The 20,341-nt window shown below is 33.4% G+C and overlaps 2 protein-coding genes across 5 annotated transcripts; one reads left to right on the forward strand and one right to left on the reverse strand.

Moving 5' to 3' along the window:
• The first annotated feature begins 4,253 nt into the window (after window positions 1-4,253).
• LOC147390553 (putative disease resistance protein At4g19050) lies at window positions 4,254-15,758 on the forward strand. 3 transcript variants are annotated; one of them, XM_086458284.1, is made up of 4 exons: window positions 4,254-4,399; window positions 11,275-14,431; window positions 15,023-15,057; window positions 15,435-15,758. In XM_086458284.1, the coding sequence occupies exon 2, from the start codon at window positions 11,317-11,319 to the stop codon at window positions 14,428-14,430; it is 3,114 nt and encodes a 1,037-aa protein (XP_086314410.1). In that variant the 5' UTR covers window positions 4,254-4,399; window positions 11,275-11,316; the 3' UTR covers window position 14,431; window positions 15,023-15,057; window positions 15,435-15,758. The 3 variants fall into 3 exon arrangements, with proteins under 3 accessions (XP_086314410.1, XP_086314409.1, XP_086314411.1); XM_086458283.1 differs by having other exon boundaries at window positions 15,447-15,758; XM_086458285.1 differs by having other exon boundaries at window positions 15,494-15,758.
• A 117-nt stretch (window positions 15,759-15,875) lies between these two features.
• On the reverse strand, window positions 15,876-20,182 carry LOC147390554 (uncharacterized). 2 transcript variants are annotated; one of them, XM_086458287.1, is made up of 3 exons: window positions 19,547-20,182; window positions 18,434-19,348; window positions 15,876-16,252 (listed from the first exon to the last, which is right to left on the reverse strand). In XM_086458287.1, the coding sequence occupies exons 1-3, from the start codon at window positions 19,586-19,588 to the stop codon at window positions 16,250-16,252; spliced, it is 960 nt and encodes a 319-aa protein (XP_086314413.1). In that variant the 5' UTR covers window positions 19,589-20,182; the 3' UTR covers window positions 15,876-16,249. The 2 variants fall into 2 exon arrangements, with proteins under 2 accessions (XP_086314413.1, XP_086314412.1); XM_086458286.1 differs by lacking the exon at window positions 15,876-16,252 and having other exon boundaries at window positions 16,262-19,348.
• Window positions 20,183-20,341: the final 159 nt, after the last annotated feature.

Below are 20,341 nucleotides of genomic sequence, written 5' to 3' on the forward strand. Positions count from 1 at the left end.
TTACTTGTACATGATTGTCAGGTGTTGGATTTGGGGAATATTTATAGAATGAAGAGGGTTCATTTAGTGGAAGGTAATGGATTAAAAATTAGGCAAAGGGGAGAATAATGGAGAAAATTAGGTATGACTTGGGCCAATAGACTTTGAAAGTTTGGTAAGACTTGAGTTAAATGGTTTCGAAGTAGACTTGGGCTTAAGGATCCATTTTAGATGAAGCCCAAGGATTAATAAACTGATTTAAAGAAGCCCAAAGGTCTAAATTTGGGTTGCATAAGGCTCTTTCACTTCGTTCTTCTTTCTTCTGTCTTTTCATATCATCCCTTCTTGTTCCAATTGCAGTTCTGACAACATTAATGTACATCATCAAATATATCATAAAATCGAGAATTTAACAATATTTATAATAAATATGCATGTAATGATGTTTATACATTAATCGATGTAATTCTTGGGATTTGATTGAGAAAATTTTCAAATATATGATTAATTAGTCTCAAAAGATACAATTTTCAACTCTGGTCACACCTCCAAACCAAAGTTTTTCTAGTCTCGAACAAAACAAAGGCCCTGCTTGGTAAGTCGTAAAATGCAAAATTTTGTATTTACAGTATTATGCAATTAAAGATTTTACAACTTTTTGTGGGTCGAGTGCTTGGTAATATTTCTAGAAAATGCTTATAAAGTTTTGCGAGTGCTTGGTTAATAAAGAAAATGCAAAAATTTAGAAGAAAAAAAAAACCATAGTTTTAGAACCAACTAATAATGTATATAAAAGCACAAGAATTGAATAATTTGGTCGTTGAGAGAAAATTTTGGGAGAAAATATGGGAGCAGTTTAAGTGCTTTATTTTTTTAATACACATGGCTTCATGCCATTGGTTCATCAGCTTAGCACACAGCAAATCTACTTTCCTGAGGAGGAATCCTGATTCCTAATCACCTTGTAATAGCCAACTTAATCCTTATCCAGATAAGGTAACTAGTCAGAGGGACAAAATCCTTTTATATTGTGATTATTTCCCTAACTATATATATTAAATCCTAATAAATCCACATGGCACGAATGAGGATGGTTTTATCCCTCCACAAATACCATGTTTTCCAATGAACTCATAGCTCACTTGAATTTTTGGGTCCTACGGTGTGGGATATGAATTTACAAAAAAATCAAACAGTAGAAAATGATTTTCCAAAGATGATTAAGCAACTAAATTTACAAAAAAAACTCAAACAATAGAAAATGATTTCAAAACTTGGTTTGACATCTCATTTCAGACAAGACAATCCATTAAACTCAATTTACGTTACTTTTTTTTTTATGGGTGGTTTACATTAATTGATTTACATATATTTAAAATAAAATGATTATAATTTTGCAATAAAAAACATAAATTATGAAATGTTTAGTCATAAAATCATATGCTTATTAACATAATAAATATTTATTATCTAAAAAAAATTATCTAATTCAAAATCTATGAAATCCCAGTTGACTCGGCTGAGATTTTCAAAATATTGTACGAGATATCTCGTTTATCTAAGGAGACGATGTGAATGTTGAGACACCGTGCAAATCCGTATTGTCATTTAACAAGACCAAGATGACTCAGGTGAGTCATCTTAGTCTTGGTCAAGATTAAAACCATGGCTAAAAGTGATTTCTCATGTAATGTTTCATGTATAATTGAACACAAGTAAATGGTTAGTTTAGAAATAATTTGTTGGAAAATCTGAAATGTTGAGTACCAGTGTGCAATTGATAGTAGTCCCTCACCCAAGATCTTTGGTTAGCAATTCAAACAAAAATTCAATTCGTGAAAAATTTGAGTTCTACTTGATTTTGGATAACAAAAATCTGGTATAAAATTCGGGCAATAATTCACTAAATGAAAAATATGCGGTATATGCTTCATATGTGTATTATTTGTTCATTTCAAAAATTCGAAAACCAAAAATTTGGACATGTGATAGTGATGGTGATGGTAATAATGATGGTGGTGATAATGAGGACATTGAAGTTATTGTTCCATTGATTTTTAAAAGAAGACCAAAGTCAAGGGACAAATCATCACTTTGAAAAATTAAATAGTAATCTCAAATAAATGTAAAGAGTCATGTCATTATTTTTTTTTTTAAATAAAAAGGACAGTTGTCATGTAAAAAAGTGGATTCCTCCAAAATTTTGAAGCATGGCCGCTTCAAAGTCGATTTGTGTTACACGTTACAACTTACAAGTTTACACTTTGTAACATACAACAAGTCATAGTAGCATTTTTTTTTCCATTGAATTTTATAAAAATTTGGAAAGGTTGTAAAAAACAGGTTTTATTATTTTCAAACTTAAAATCCATGAATTAATCAAAATAGTTTAATAATCCGGAGAGTAATACTTTCATTGAAAAAAATGAAAAATTCGTGAGTTTTTCAAAATTTAAATGAGAGATTGTTAACAAGGATTCAAATTCCATAACTTAATTTTATCTTCTCATTTAAGTCAAACCCTTTAAATCAATTTAAAAAGTTTTTTAAAATTTCATCATAATTCAACATTTTTAAGGTTTTATTATTAGTAAGTTGTTCCATTGATGAAATTAGTTTGTTTCCAAAAAATCGTATCTTGAAAATACAACATTTAACATTGTGTACTTTAAACAATTTACAAAGCTCAATGGTTCTCTTGATATGTTATTTGAAACACTCTATTTATCTAGTTGAATCGGCCAACTTTATTGGATGCCTTAGGCTTTTGGGTGAAGAATGTAGAGATTTTTTTTCGAATATTACTTAGCAAACCTTAATTTGTAGGGATTTTTTTTCTAAATACCCATAATTTTTGGGAGATATCTTGATAGTGTAGCTAGTAAAAATTTTCTTTCTTAATGTCTTTTAATCCCTCTTTCAATCATTTAGATAGATGATTCAAATTGTCAAGATCAACCTTTCCTTCAATCGTCGAGATTGACATTTAGAAATTTGTCGATCTTGTCGTTAGAACATGATCAATTATCAAGATCAATGATTCAAATCATTGAGGTCAACTATTTGAATTGTTGATGTCGATAATTTGAATCTTTTATCAGGGTGGGGGAACATTAAGAAAGAAAGACTTTTACTAATTTGGCTATCAAGATATTGTTAGAAAATTCACGACGCATTTAGAATGACGTCCCTAATGTCACAACGTGAAAAAAAGCTTATATTTGATGGTCCAAGACTGTAGAATTATATAAAATCTAACGGACCAAAGCGTTAAATTTTTCATTGTCAATTTTTTTTTTCAACGGATTAAAACCGTCAAATTAATAGAGGATGCGAGAAATTTGATGGTTCTAAATCATTGAATTGGGGAATGTTAAAATTTTCAACGGCCATGAAATTTGGTTTCTAATATTTGTGGGTTTTAGCCCGTCAACTTTTCTTGTGAAAATTTTCAGTTTTCACATAGTGTGTAGGTCTATATATTAAGTAATTTTTGCCTTTTCGTTTTGTTTTGGAGTATTTCTTCACATTTTGGCAAAGAGACATAAAAGAAAGAGTCGTGGTGGAGTAACATTGTGGGGGACATTTCTGACGTGGAAGTGTGTAGCTAGGAACCATGGATGCTTTTCTTCGGGATACATAAGAAAAAGATTTATGATCAAACATATCCTGAGGTAATTGATTATGATTTTGTGATTGAGGGGGTGGGGGGTTAGAGGGGAGCGTCAGAAAATCATTACACCTATATATAATGTCTATAAGAATGGAATTATATTTTAGTTTCTTTACTTTATCTTAAATTCATTAATTGGAATGGGAGTCGTGGTATTTTTTCTTTCTCCCACCTAGAGTAAAGAACTTATTCATCAATTCCATGGTTTCTAATTGAAGAAAAGGATCTAACTCCTCTTCTCCCATTTGTAAAAGTGGATCAACTCCCTTATTATTTTAACACATATATCATTATCTTTTTTCAATAATAATGTGAGATTAATAAATATTCTTCTTTGGCCCACCTCAATTAGGAAAGCAACTAAATCTCTTTATATGATGCCTTGGTTTTTTTTTTTTTTTTTTTTTATCTTATATTCCTTAATTGGAAAGAGAGTGATGATATTCTTCTTTCTCCCACCTCAAGCTCAAGGAAAGAACTTATTCATCCACTGATCCATGGTTTGTAATTAAAGAAAAGGATCTAAGTCCTCATCTTCTCTCATCTTCATCTATAAAAGTAGATCGATTCTCCTATTATTGTAATGCTTTTCATGCTTTCAAATTGAAGAGCAAAATTACCATCGCTTAAAATCTATATCGATCCAAAGGATAGAGATAGAGAGAAGAAGGTGTGTTTAGAATTGAAGATTCACAAAACAAAGAGGATTTCTTATTTCTACAAACTATTCAATTTCAATAGCCTAAGGTACACTAATTGAATCTTATACTTTAGCACAATATTATTCTTATGTAGAAATTGAAAATTATTGATATTGTAAACCTAGTTGAATGTCATAATTTTGGCCCAACATGTGAAAAAAAAAAAACAAAAATTATTAGTTCGTGCATGGTTGAATGTTGTAATTTTGCCTAACATTATTCTTATATTTGAATTCGAAATGATTAACCTAGTTAAGGCTTATTTTTTATCATTTGTAGTTAACCAAATTGGATTGTTTATGGAATTAAATTACTTAAAAGATTATTCATTAGGGCTATATTAAAGACAATGACATTCACTGTCAAAATCGTTTGGAATGAATTGCAATTGCACTTTAAAATTTGTTTTAAGATTTGAGAGACCATTTAGAAGGAAGGATTTTAATAATTGAACTATTAAGATATGAGTAGGGATCCATAACACTTTCCCGTACCTAACCAAGGTCAAATGGCAGCACATTTTATGCCACATAGAATATTTTGGGACCCACTGACCGTATGGATATGAGGTCCATCTCTTGGTGAACCTCCACACAAAAGATCAGTTTGATTGGCGATGTGCATCCATTGATTATAACATTATCTTAACAATGATTTGTAATCGTTGGATTTAAACTCTTTTCAAGAGGTTTGACCTAGTGGACACAAGTTATCAAACACTAAGATTTTCAATATGTAGCTTTACCAAGGAATGGATCACATATCCATATAGTCAGTGGATCATAAAAATGTCACATGTCATAAAATGAGGTGCCACCTGACCTTGGTTAGGTACGGGACACCTCCTAGATCCTTACTCTTAAGATATTACCCAAAAGTTAGGGATTGTTTAGCAATAAGTCTCAAAATCAGAGTGCATTAATTAAAGATTCGTGCTAGAGTAGGATTAAAATTGACATTGACTCTCACATTGTTGATGTGGAGGTGCACATATAGCTGCAGATGCTTTTCATTCATGTGTATCTCGATGAAAGGCATCTATGTTTCCAACACTGTAGAATCAGTGTCAATTTTAAGGTTACTTCAACATTTTCATTAAGTAAATATCTTTTTTTTAAAGAGTCGTAATGAGTACACGTGGTCTTGATATGTAGTTGGGTACGTGACTGACATGGCAAGGGCACAAAACTGCACATCTTTTTCCTATGTATCCTGATGAAAATGATCTATGATTATGTGTCCTTGCCACATCAGCTATGAATCCAACCTCGTACTAAGATCACGTGCATTTATCATGACTCTGTTTTAGATGGTTAAGACTAAATTTTAATTTACCCCCTCCCATAAAAGCACATCAGGAAAATCTTAGTGGAACTTTTTTTCACTGTGATTTTCACTGCATTGATGTGGTGGCAATAGATGTGTTTCCTCCGGATACGAGTGAAAAGCATTTGTGGTTATGTGGCCACCTCCTCATCAGCACAGTGTGAAACGGAGCGGAAAACAAAGTCCCGCCACAAGGCTCTTTTGAATATTTTAATTTAATATAAATGTTTTTTTAATAAATAAAAATAAATATTTAGCACAAGAAGTCAAGGACAATGCTAGTCCCATGCTAACACTCCTCCCTCTTAAAAACACGTGTCCCTCCAAATTCCTCTAAATATCATAGATACTCAAGAGTGTTCCTATGGCTCTGTGAATATTAGAGATACCTTCATGTGTTTTTGAATTATTGACATGACTCCCTTGACTTCAGTCTTTAATCATTAACTAATAAAAAGTGACTTTTATGCACTAACATCTTCATCACCATTATTGTGATGATGATAAACTAAAGAAGTTGCGGTGCCTAGATATTTATCTCACTTGGATCATGGAGGCCATTCTTTCCCTAGTTTTAAATATACTATAAGTAATGTTGGTTTATGTTCTTGTGCTGTGTCCTTTTATGATTGTTGATATTCTAATAAGAAAGTCTTCACTCAATCCATACTCGACTGATGTTTTACAAACACAGAACTATAGATGTTTTTCCTTAGGATACACAAATTCACATTTGTTATGCATCTTGAGGAAATAGATCTATAGCTCCATGTCTATAACACGTTAGTCAAGTATAGATCAAGTGAAGACTTTCTCATTAGAAAGTCATATTTCTGTTTATTACGTTCTTGTGTTTGCAACTATGTCTTCTATTCAGAGTTGGGTTTTATAAAATAAAAAGGGTACCATTCAATTTGAATTGTCAATATATAAATAATCATTAGAAATAGTGTTACTGTCTATTCTCATGAACTGGCCGTTCATGTAATTTAAAATATTATAATTAATGAAAATCGTTTTTTACTAGATTTTTATTGAAGAAAGGAAGTTGAAAACTGTTGGAAATATGAAGAAAATAGAAATTGTGTAGACAATCAATTCAACATAAATGAAATAAAGTATTTGAGATGAAACAAATAACCTAGATATATTGATATCATCGATGAGATTTTATGATGCATCTAGACACATCTTAAGAATAATTTAAGTAATTTACAATCCATCCTTTTTATAAATATATACAAGTATGGGGACCAATAAGATAAGTGAACCTCCTATGCTAGTTTGCAAACTAGTGAAGAGACTCATCTCCGGATCAATTATATGAGATTTCTCCAAAAGGCAACATCTTAATTATATGAAATTTTTTCTCCATTCTAAAGGTATGAGAAAACTTCGGAATAAAAATAAATAAATAAAAAAGAATGATGAGACATAAAATATAAAATATATTTTAGAAATTATGAAAAATTAAATGTATCTATCTAATCATTCATAAGATATTTATTTTAATTTATTCTATATTTCCTATTTAACATATTCCCAATCATAATTAGACATGTTATGATGGCATATAAAGTTTACTCATCGACATATCTTTTGATCAAAACAATAAATTATTGAAAAAAATAAAAAATCAATACATCAAGATGTTACCATCTAATCCCATATTTCTACATTTATAAATCACCAAACTTTATTAGAGTCGTGTTGGAGTGACCTTAGGTTAGAACCTCACATCGCACTTCTTGACATGAAAGTGGATTGGAACCATAAATGCCTTTTTTACTCGTATCTTGATGAAAGCATCTATGGTTCCCATTCACTTTCATGTCAAGAAGTGTGATATGAGATTCTAGCATGAGGTCCCTTCAACATTATTCATTCTTATATGCATCAAATCTCACATTAAGAAAAGAAAGTGTTTAGTTTTTTTTTTTTTTTTTTGAAAAAAATTTAGTTTAAAATGTAAAACACCATGTTTTAAATAATAAAAAAAAAAATGCTTTTTTATTATTTTAACCATCACAGGTACATATGCATTTTAAATGTGCTTTTTTTTTCTCTCTCTAAAAATTGTTGTTTTTAGTTACCATGTTCTACACCACCAATGTTCGTGAAATCGAAGTCTCTTATTTGTTCTAGCCCACCTTAAATCTTAGTCCTTTAGAAAACTCAACATAACCGTTAGTAAGCATAGACTAAACAATTACCTACCATCCTCGGAAGGCATGTGACTTTTCTCTCAAATCTTCAAAGTCATTTCCTCAAGGTTTCTTTAGCACTTCTTGTCATTATTTTAGAATTTTTAAATTGAATATTTCTTTTAAAAATCAACCTTTGTTCGACATAACCAAAGTACCAAACTATCTTAGCCAATTTTCCAAAATCGTAAATTCATCAAAAGTTGATCACTTTTTCTTAAATATCTCAAAATAAAATCTATTCAAATAAGAGAAAGAAAAAAAAAACAATCGAGAACTCTCTATTAGTTGAATAACCAAGCACAAAACTAGTTCAATTCTAAAACTAAACAAGTAAAAAAACGCATTACCTTAAAAGCTTGGCCTTGAAAATTTGGTATTTTCAAAAAGTGTTAGTTGCCACGATCCTTCTCCGACCCATTAATTATTGAGCACATGTTTTGATAAGTTTTCTAAATTAATCTTAGTCGCCCTCAAAATTTTTTTTTTCTCAGATACTTATTTTCAAGGTGTATTTAATGCACCTTAACGTGTGCCCTTAGGGCACATGTTAACAAACCCGTGATTTTTAACCATTTCATTTGGACATTTTAAAGTGAAAATGTAGAATTATGCGCAATGTCTACAATGTGGCATTTTGAGGATGGTATAGACACCAAATTGTAAAATTGTGGAAAAGTTCTTATATTAATAATAGATCAAGAAAACCTCTTGGAAACCATTTGAAAACACAAAATCCCAATTGAGCCTAATTATTAAGAATGGGCCTCTCAAAACTCCGGCTTGGTTATTTTTGGATGATACCCTTATCAAAATATGTTCAAGTGATTCCTCATAGTCAATAAGACGTGTTGGCCAATGAAAAAATCACCAGTCTTTTCCAAGATTAATTAGAAATAACAAAAGGATAATAACAAAGTGCAATGATGTTGGGCATAAAATGTCCAACACCACTAATTTATTACTTATTCTAATAAATAATATATATATATATATGGGTCCAGTTCGGCACCCTAAGTTTTACTACACACTTTAACAAACGCGTTTTGTCCTACATGGGTTAGAAGTTTCGGAATGAGCTGATTTTTGGTGAGGATGATCTCTATTGTGAGGAGATCATCCTCACCAAAAATCAGCTCATTCCAAAACTTCTAACCCCATCAAAAATGATTTACAAAAAATGGACGATCCACGATTTTTCAACTTATAAACATGGGGCTAAACATTTCGGAATGGGCTGATTTTTGGGGAGGATGATCTTCTAATCATAGAGAGATTATCCTCACCAAAAATCAGCCCATTCCAAAACTTCTAACCCATGTAGGACAAAAAACGTTTGTTAAAGTGTGTGGTAAAACTTAGGGTGCTGAACATTTCCCTATATATATATATATATATATATATATATATATATATATAGGATCAGGTTCAAACGACAACCATTTCAACACACATATAGACAACGTGTTTTGTCTTATATGGGCAAAAATGTTTGGAATGGGCTGATTTTTTGTGAGGATGATCTCTGTGGTGAGGAGATCATCCTTGCCAAAAATCAGCTCATTATGAAACTTCTAGACCGTCCAATTTTTGTTGAAAAATTATAGACCGTCCAATTTTTGTAAATCAATTTTGATGGGGTTAGAAGTTTTGGAATTTGATGATTTTTTGCCAGGATGATCCCCTCATCACAGAGATCATCCTCACAAAAAATCAGCCCATTCCAAACATTTTTGCCCATATAAGACAAACACGTTGTCTATATGTGTGTCGCAATGTGTGTTGCAGGAACCCGACCCTATATATATATAGGGTCGGGTTCCTGCAACACACATTGCGACACACATATAGACAACGTGTTTGTCTTATATGGGCAAAAATGTTTGGAATGGGCTGATTTTTTGTGAGGATGATTTCTGTGATGAGGGGATCATCTGGCAAAAAATCATCCCATTCCAAAACTTGTAACCCCATAAAAATTGATTTACAAAAATTGGACGGTCTATAATTTTTCAACAAAAATTGGACGGTCTAGAAGTTTCATAATGAGCTGATTTTTGGCAAGGATGATCTCCTCACCACAGAGATCATCCTCACAAAAAATCAGCCCATTCCAAACATTTTTGCCCATATAAGACAAAACGCGTTGTCTATATGTGTGTTGAAATGGTTGTCGTTTGAACTTGACCCATACATATATATATATATATATATATATATATATATATATATACAATAGGATCATTGAAACTATTCTATTTGTATATTGTAAACCTAATTTACACTTTCAATAATTTTAGAAATATTTTTTTTTTTTTGCAATATATTAGTCAAAAATGTTAAACTATTTTTGTTGTGATATTTTTTTGTAATTTTTTTATTACTTGATATGGGGGAAAAAAAAAGGTAAAAGATCTCTAACAATTTTAGATTTTTAATATACAAATGAAATACTCTTGATGATGGTAGACATTTTTGTGTATTGGATATTATAATTATCTTTAATATTTTACCTGTAAAAATGATTATTTTAATATTATTAATAACTATTATTTTAATGTAATTGGATGTTTAGGGATAATTATATTTTTATAGTTTATGATTATGACCACTTGGGCGACATTTTGCCACCTTATAAATAAATGCTTTGGGAAGAGATAATGTGTAAGTGCATGGTAACAAAGATGGGGTCAGGAATAATTCAACAAGAGAAAGCTCGGAAAAAGTCCGCAAAAGATTAACATAGTTGGAAAAACATCATAAAACTGAAAAAATAAAAAATAATTTTTTAAGTGTAAAAAATAAAAATAAAAATGAATTCCATAAATTACATACTAAAATAACACTTAAACATGCAAAAAATAAAAAACATATGTTTTTTTTTTTAATTCTCAAAAACTTTGAGATTTTAAAAAAAAATCATGATTTTATCGAAAAAATTTAAAATCGTGATTTAATCACAGATTTGTCACTATATATGTAATTATGTTTAAAAGGCAAGGTTTAGGGTGAGTTCTTTCAACCTTACTAGTGTTTAAGTAATACTTTGGTTTGAGGTCTACCCAAAAGAAAACTCTTTAATTTGTTGATAAATTAATTTTTTTTAATTATAATTTTCATAAAATATCATATTGAAGGTTTGATTATTAATGAAATTAGTTTGCTTCCCAACAATCTTATCTTGAAAACAGATCATTTCAAAGTTTTGTACTTGAACGGATTCACGGTTTGTTAGGTCTCTGGGTTGGAGTCTGATCTGATTTTTCAATTTTTATTTTTAATTTTTAATATGGTATCGTAGATTTGGGTAAAGTAGCATTAAAGAATTGAGAGACTTGATATTCTTTTACATATACAAGGAAGTTATTTGTTATTCTTGTTTCATCTACAGTTGCAATACTAGTTCAATCAATCAGAGAAATTAGAGGTTGTGATGGATAGTGGAAGTCAACAAGTTGTTCACATCCCGCAAGCAAATAACATTGAAGACATTTTCATAGGTTTACAAGACAAGCGCCCGCTCATAATCGAGAATAAACTCCAACAACTCCTCAACTACTTCAAATTTCCTTCTGTCGTAGCTATTTCCATCAGCGGTTGGATATATAGAGAGTTGTGGTTATGTGGACAGAGGGTTTTGAAGTATGCGGTGAAGACAGCAATGGACTGCAAGCTCTTTGAGACGTTGATATGGGTGGTTACAAAGCCAAATAGAAGAAGTGATTCTCTAAGTAGTCGGAAGAAGTTTCAACTGCGAGTAGGTGAGACATTGGGTCTTTTTGTGTTTCCTCCTCCTCCTATCGCTAGTGATGATGATTATGACAGTGATGATGATTATGATGAGGGTGTAGTCTCAGATAGAATACGTGCTTGCTTAGAAAATCGAAGCTTCCTATTGGTGCATGATACTCATTGGGAACTCCAGGATTTGGAAAGCATGGGAATTCCAATTTTCAACAGGAGAGGAAATTCTTCCAAGGTTGTAGCACTTTCTTCTACTAACCTAAGTTACTATTTCCATTTTCCTTTCGAGGACATGGATAGGTTGTCATATGAGGAAAAATTGGATTTGATTTTAGAAGAATCTGGTGATATAGCTTATTCCCAAAATCTGGGAGGTCTTATTACTCCAGAGGTCGTCATGGACTGCATCTTATACTTCTTATTATTTGATTCAAAACGTATTAAAATACGAATTTTGCTAAGGTATTGGTATGCAGAAGGGTATATTGGCGCAAATGATGATCTAGAGGCATCTTTCAAGTTAGGGAAGGCCCTATTGGAACAGCTCCACCACCATCGCCTAATTCAATTACAACTGCAACATGTAGAATTTGAAACTCTATGGGGGTTCCTAGACAATCACATACGAAGAAGTTCTCCGAGATTCCTAATTATATACAGAGATACATTTGATACACGTGAAAATCCACCACAGTGGGAAGACATAGAAAGGATCAATTTTTACCATACCCCTAATGAATATCCAATGTCTCCTCCAAAATGCAGTAAGCTCTCTACACTTGTTGTCAGTAATTTACCTCCATTCAATAAGTTCTCAGAAAACTTTTTGGAGCACATGGAGAGTGTTCGAGTTCTTGGCCTCATGAATACAAGTATCTCATCTCTGCCTTCCTCCTTCCCCTGTTTGGGCACCAGCCTTAAGATACTAAATTTACGAAATTGCAGTCAATTAAGGCATCTCCAAGTTTCTTACTTGCGAGCGTTGTCAAAACTTGAGGTCTTAGATCTTTCAAAAACACCTTTGGCAGAAATCCCAGAGGAATCTTTTGAGGGACTGCAGAGCCTTCGACTCCTCGATCTTTCTCAATGTTCTCAATTATCCTCACTGCCATCATCAATATCGTGCTTGAAAAACCTCGAGCAGCTCTTGCTTCGAGGTTGTCAAAATCTAAGGGTACTACCTTCTTTTCCACCACCATTCAAGCAACTCCTACTACTTGATCTTTCCTACGCAGATTTCACTCAAATCCCAGAGCAATTCTTCCAACATATGCACAAGCTTCAAGATCTCAACCTCTCCTTCGCTCATAAGTTAACATCCTTACCAGCCTCCATTCCCAATCTTATCAACCTAAAGAAACTGAACCTTGAGTCTTGCTCAAACTTAAGGACTGTAGTTCCTAGTTTGCTACAAATCTCATCGTCCCTTGAACAACTCGACCTATCAAATTGTACCTCCCTAGAGGACCTCAATAAACATGTTTCATCTTCATTTGGTAGAATCCTCCCAAAAATCAAGGTTCTAGGGATTTCTCAAACCCGATCAGATAGGTTTTTCTCACTCAAAGGTTCTCCTAGTTTAGAAACCATAACTTTGGTGGAAAACAGTAACCTTGAGGTGCTTGATCTTTCCTATACCACAATCAACCGGTTCCCATTAGAGGGTTCCTCAAATCTACATCCCCTAAGGTGCTTGAACCTACTAGGAGTGAAGCACATTCAAACAGTTAATTGGGATGAAATAAGTTGGTTACCGCAAGAGCTGAACTGGGATCAATGTGGTGATGGCACCGCGTTCCATTTGCATTTTCCACAAGCAAAATGGAATGGAGATGGCGACAACAATGGAATCTTTATATCCGTATCTAATGCCAGTATTTTTCGATCTCTTACACCTTCATCTAAACTTTGGGAAAAATATTTGTTACGATTTAGTGTCTACATTTGCCCTTGTGTGGAACAAAGCAAGGGCAAAGATGTGCCTTCCCAAAGAGAGAGATCATGCTACAAAGATATCTACAACTCTAGAACAAAAGCTCCTGCTCCTTATTATGAAAGGAGTATGGAGATTGAGAAAGTTAGGGGAAATACAAAAGGCGTCTCCGGAATTCTCAGTCACACACAATTTTTGTCTCTCCATGATGAAAGTTCGGTTAAGAAATTAACCGATTTGGGTATTGAAAATATGGCACAGTTGAGAGAATGTCGATTGGAAAAATGCTATGCAATGGAGGTCATCTTTGATGTGCAAGCTGGTGATATGGCTAAATACCAGCCCTTGTTGAAGTGCCTAGAGATCATATGGATCTCTAAACTCATGAAATTGATGAATGTATGCCTTAGTATGGGAATACTGGAAAGAGGAAGCTTTGGTGTCCTCAAAAATCTGCATCTAGAGTATTGCCCACGAATTGTGAATGTTTTCTCATCTGGTGTGTGTTTGGAAAGCTTGGAAGTGCTCGAAATTAAATTTTGCAGTAGATTACAAGAGGTCTTCTCGGGTGAAGCAAATGGAGAAAGTTCATTACAGAAATTGCACACTTTGTGCCTTTGGGAACTTCCCAACTTGAAAAGCATTGTTCGCGACGTGTCCTTGACATCCTTAAACAGGGCCAAAGTAAAAGGATGTCCAAAGCTACGCAAAATTCCTATTCTTAGCAGCAGTAGCAACAGCAACACCATTAATCTTGAGGTCACAGGCGAGTCCGAATGGTGGGAGCAACTGCAATGGGAAGACAGAAATGTCAAGCACAAAGTCTGTTTCAAAAGGTTGCATTCAACAAGATTTCCCAAATCCACGTAAGGTAATTGCAATTAATTTTTTTTTTCCTAATGACATATATGTTATGTATTTGTTATTTATTGTCCTATTCATAGTTTTGAAATTAGAAAACTCAAACCAAATTGGAAGCCATTGAGTCTGAGTCAATTTAAAACTCAAGTGAGTCAATATAAAATAACATAAATTATTTAATTACTTAAAAATTATTGAAAAATCTGTAGCTTAGACATAATTTTCAGATATTTTTATGGTTTTTTTCTCTAAAAGAGCATTGACAGGTCAACTTTCGAGTTCAATCAACAAGTTTTAAAACTATGGTTCTAACATGACTCAGGGTGGGCCATTGGAAGTTCAGAACATATTTGGTGGATCTACACATACTTGGAGTTTCCTTCTGATCATAATGCATTACATCTCCTAAAGAACTTTTGATCAATCTATCAAAGTGGTCGGTTATGGATCGACATTTTGGATTATTGTCTTATTTAATGAATACCTATTATTTGCATAATATATTAAATTGAAAAAAATTAAATAGAAGATAGAAATCAAAAGATTTGATATTGTGCATGATCTCATGATGAAAAGTAATTTATTTTGATGGTTATTGCAGGAAAGAGTAAGAAGTAGACCTTGTGGCTTTATCCGGTAAACACTAGCTTCTTTTTAATCTCTTCCATTTTTGGCCAACAACTTAATAATCTTTGTTATATGTAACTAAAATTCAACAAGAAAGATTATTTTGAAAATTTATCAAAACCGAGAGGCCATGACTAAGATTCACCTTTTCCAAAATTCAGTCAAATTTAAGCAATGGATACTCCATCTAATACATTTGGTTTCGTAATCACATTATATTGCACTTTACTGTGATTAGCAATCAAAATGAAGGTATTGGGGCAAGAGCAATTGGATTATTATGGTCACTAATAAAGATTTTTCGTTACTAATTTGAAAAAGTTTTTTGTTTGCTTATCTAGATACACTCATTGAGCATATTATGGTCACTAATAAAGTAAATTTAGTTTTCATAATAGGGAAGATGCAGAAGATGCCCAATGTGTCAATGGGGTTGTTTGTGTAGATCCACTAGACTATGGAGTATGGAGTGAAATAAATGGAAGAAGCCGAGGTTGTTCATGTTCAGACATTTATTATCTTATTTGGATGGTTGAGGCCATTTTATTTTAAATTCTCATTATGCCTTAAATAATGCTGGTATGTATGTTCTTATTTGTATTGGATTGTCTGGCTTGTTTTATACCTTGTAATATTTGTGACCATAGGGCTTCTATTTTGTATGGATACTTCTAATAAATGGAAGAATGTCTTTCATGTATTATTTGTCACTTACATGTCCTCTTCGTCACCTATGTCCATTAAATGATCATGAAATATATCATTTTTTTTTTTTTTTTTGTCAATGAAATAAATTATGGTAATTTATTTTTTTAAAGAAAAAGTGAATGAATCTTACAGACGTAAAAATCTGCAATCCACCTCGGGATCCAAATTTTGATCAAAGCCCACAAAGAAATCACAAAAATAACAAAAAGAGAAAAAAAAAATTCTTAAAAATAGAGAACAACGAGATTTACATGATTCAACAAAGATGCCTACATCTACGAATCCTTTTTTTTTTTTTTTTTTTTTTTTCAGATTCCGTTTCCAATGTCTCTTCCCATTTAAAGAATCGAGATTTGTTGTTAATGCAAAATGATGCTAGGCTGATGAATCCAATGACTTGGCGCCACTTGTATGGAAATAGACAAGACATCCAATCATGCAAATTGGTGAGAAATTTGGGAGCAGATCCTCTGAAGCTTGATTTTCCTTTAGCTCACTGTAGCATTTTTTGAAAAGTGCATAAAATACCAAATTGAAAATAAAATCAGTATTCAATCCTGTTGGATTCATTGTCTAGATCAGATTAAAAAAGATTTTAAAAAAATAATTCAAAAAGAATTATTTTTTGTGTTTAGAATGGATGGCCACTGAGTTCCTAAATTTAAACCAATGGATATCATTCTCCAGATGATAGTCACATTCTCAACTGTTGGTTAGCACGTAGTGTTACACGATTGGTTCATTAGCACCCATTTTTATCAACAACAATTCCCCTTAATTAGATAAAACTCTCATCCTAAAAAGGAATTATGATCCCCCCTCCCTAACTACTAAATCGATCCTTATCCAAATAAAATAAATATCCACGTGGAAAGAATTGATCCTTTTATATCAAGATTCTTTCCTTAATTAGATAGGATCCAATCTTGATACTTCCACCTGACACGATTAATATATTTCGTGTATGTCTCGGTATACATGCTGATTGGTGCAATATGAATGGTCCGGATGAGAATGGTTTTATAACTTTACAAATCCCATTTTCTTCCATGAACTCATAGCTTACTTGAATTTTTGGGTCCTACGGTGCAAGATATAATACTTGCACAAAAAATTAATAGTAGAAAATGATTTTCCAAAAATGGTTAAACAACTATGTAAAAGTGATTTTGTTGCAATTTTCCATGTACAATTGAACACAAGCAAACAATTTGTTGAGAAATAATTTGTTGGAAAATCTGAACTGGAGGGTGCATCTTTGCAATTGCAGGTAGTAGAAACAAACCCAAGGTCTTTGTTATAGGTGTCCAATCATCTCCATCATACTCAAACTCGAAAACTTAATTTTATCAACTCAGACAAGTCAAACCCTTTAAAATCAGTTTAAAAGGTTATATAAAATTTCTTATTAATTCTACATTTTTAGGTTTTATTGAACTTCCCTATTAATGAAAGTAATTTGTTTCCAAAAAATCTTATCTTGAAAACAGAACATTTAAAATTGTGTGCTTAAAACTATTCACAAAACTCATGACAGTTTACTTGATTTGTTATTTGAAACACTATTTGAACCGACCAACTTTATTGGATCCTGTATGATGAGATTTTTCAATTTTTGGAGTTATCTTGATAGTCTAGTAAGTAAGCTTTTTCTTTCTTAGCAAGACAACAAATTGTTACATGGTGTTATGACATGATTGCAATGCATTTTTACCAGTTGAGAAAGACTAGTACATCAAGTGCACGTGCAAACAGGTTTGTATTACAAGCAACAAACCCTGAGACAATAGTATAAATGAAATGAAAAACAACATAAATCATCATAGTTTTTAAGGATTTTTTAGGAGAGACCAGGGGCCCTTGTTCATGTTTCCAAAATTTCAGCTGGCTTTTTAACAGTTTACAGGTATGCAAAAGTGAAACCGTCTTCAACCAATAAAGATCACAGGCATTTGTAAGGTCCTTCAAGGTATTGAGTGTATATTTTCCTTCACTCGAGTGTGTCATACCCCAGTTAAGACCTGTGACCCTTATATTCATAGTTCCCTACTTCTCCAACAGAGTGGTCTTTTGGAGTAGTTGGTTGGTTAATAATGGTATCAAAGCGCTAGGTTCGTATAGGTCACGAGTTGGATTCTTTCCACCCATATGGGTGAATGGGAGTGTTGAGTGTATATTTTCCTCCACTCTCAGGTGTTTCATACCCCAATTAAGCCTTGTGACCCTCTTATATTCATAGTTCTCCCTCACCCCCCCTCTCTAACAGCTCGGTCTTTTGGGGTAGTTGGTAGGTTAATATGGTATCAGAGCACTAGGTTCATATAGGTCACAAGTTAAAGTCTTTCCACCCTTTTGGGTGAGGGGGAGTGTTAAATGTATATTTTCCTCCACTCTCAAGTTTTTCATACCTCAGTTAAGCCCCCTAACCCTCTTATATTCATAGTTCTCCCCCTCTCGAACAGATCAGTCTTCTGGAGTAGTTGGTTGGTTAATACAAGGTACCTATCAAGCTATGAAAGACGAAAAATACCTCTAGTTCCACTACTTTGCTAAGACATGCAAGCAGATTCCTTGGTGAAGCTAACACATCCATCCCTCTTTTGGGTGTCACGCGGGAAGGGGGAACGAAGTAAATTGCAAGACATTTTAAACAAAAGCTTTAGACCAGTGAGCATACCTTACTATAACCCCAAATCGTGTTTGTGGCCTTGTAAATCTCATACTCCAAGGATTGTCCCCATGGGAAGTTAACCCAAGATCTCAAAGTACTGAGATCTGTCAGATCATGAGTTGGCAATTGTGAAGCACGACTTACGTGGTCCATTAAGTACGGTTGGACAGACTCGAGCCGTACACAATAGACATCACAGACCCGTTGTGGGTCCCCCATTCGGAACGTCACCGGCAACAAACTCCTCCCTTTAGAGCACTCACTACAAAATATCCCACCACAAAATCGGTAGCGATGCCTGGAGCACATAACAGGGTGGAAATGCATGCTACAATACAGACAAGCTGAAGCAGAACTGTCAGGCAACCATTTTGGTGGTTCTGCTTCGATAATTTCTTTTGTATTACCAAAATTTGTCTCAGTGAGAATTTGAGCCATATCCTTCCATGCCTGCTCAAGAAGATGGCTTGATAACCATGAAATCCCACATTCATGGACATTGCCCGAAGCAAGAGCGCTCACTTTCCCTCGGGCCACAAGTAATATCTCGAGTACTACATCCCACATGGTTAGCCCGTTATCTTCTTCAACAAATTGATTCCACCACATGTCCTTATTAGGGAAGTAGTTGCCATTTGAGCAGAAGCCTCTACTCCATTCGTTGTGCTCACTTTCCGACATTGGAGGAATGGAAACAGGTATCCCAACCCCAATTTCTTCCAAAAGTGGTGAGTCATAGTAGAAGCATCTGCCTTGTTTTGAATGACCGACATCTAAACTTCTTAGTCGATGATTCTCCTTTGCAATATTTTGAGGTGTCTCAACGTTAATTCCTGGGGGCTGAGTGTTTTCGTGGCTTCGGAAGCAAACAGCCGCTATGGATGTGTTGTCTTCGGTATGCTTCTCAACTACCATGGATGCCTAACCATCAAATATCCAATCAATCAACATTTCAATACCCAAGTTTCAAACCATAATCATAATTCCCATATTAAAATATAACACGAATAAATGAACAAAAAACTTGAATTGTTAAATTGAAGCAACAACACCCCCACCCTGAAAATAAAATAAAAAAATAAAAAAATAAAAAAAAAAACAAAACAAAAAAACACTAACCCAAGAGGCAGTTTGTGGAGGAGGGTGGTTCAGGCTAAACATGGGGATAAGAGGTTTGGTTAGTATAGTGGTGAGGCTAGAGGTTCGTATGATTGTTATGTGTGAAAAGGTATTTTGAAAGGAATTGATAGGGGGATTAGATTCAGAGTAGGGGTGGGGGACAAGGTTGGATTTTGGGAGAATGTTTGATGCGGTGATTCGTCTCTAGCAACTCAATTTTCATCCTCGCTTGTTCGTTGAAAAAGAACAACTCTGTGAAACATTGTCTAATTCGAAACGGAAGCACATATTCTTGGGATTTGGACTTTAAGAGGAATTTCAATGACTGGGAGTTATCTGAAGTAACATCTCTTGTAGATCTCCTAAGTTCGATCCAACTCAGATTATCATTTTGTGCCCCAAAAAAAGGGTGAATCAAACAGACCCTTAACTCTCTTCATTCAAAACCAACTCAAGAGAAGTAATTTTCAGAAACGAAGATTCAAATAAGCTCTATGGCCCCAAATAAGAATTCCCCTAAACCAGTACATCCCAATCAATCAATCGATCAAAGCAATTCAGGTCAATTCCACCAAAACAGAATCAAATATTCCCGAAAAGGAAAAAAAAAACACAAATTAGAGATCTTTGGGATAATGGAGAACGATTACCGGACTACAAGCAGAATTTTGAGTGAAGTGGTGATGTTCTTGTTCTTGGTCTAGAGAGAGAAGAGAAACCCTAGATTCCAAAGTCTCTAATTCTTCTTTTACAGTCTGTTTGGATTGAAGGAAGAGAAGGGAAGGGAAGAGAAAA

This window comes from Akebia trifoliata, chromosome 11 (genome assembly GCF_017979445.1).
Source record: "Akebia trifoliata isolate Shusen 1 chromosome 11, ASM1797944v1, whole genome shotgun sequence".
In the NCBI taxonomy this organism is placed as follows: Eukaryota; Viridiplantae; Streptophyta; class Magnoliopsida; order Ranunculales; family Lardizabalaceae; genus Akebia; species Akebia trifoliata.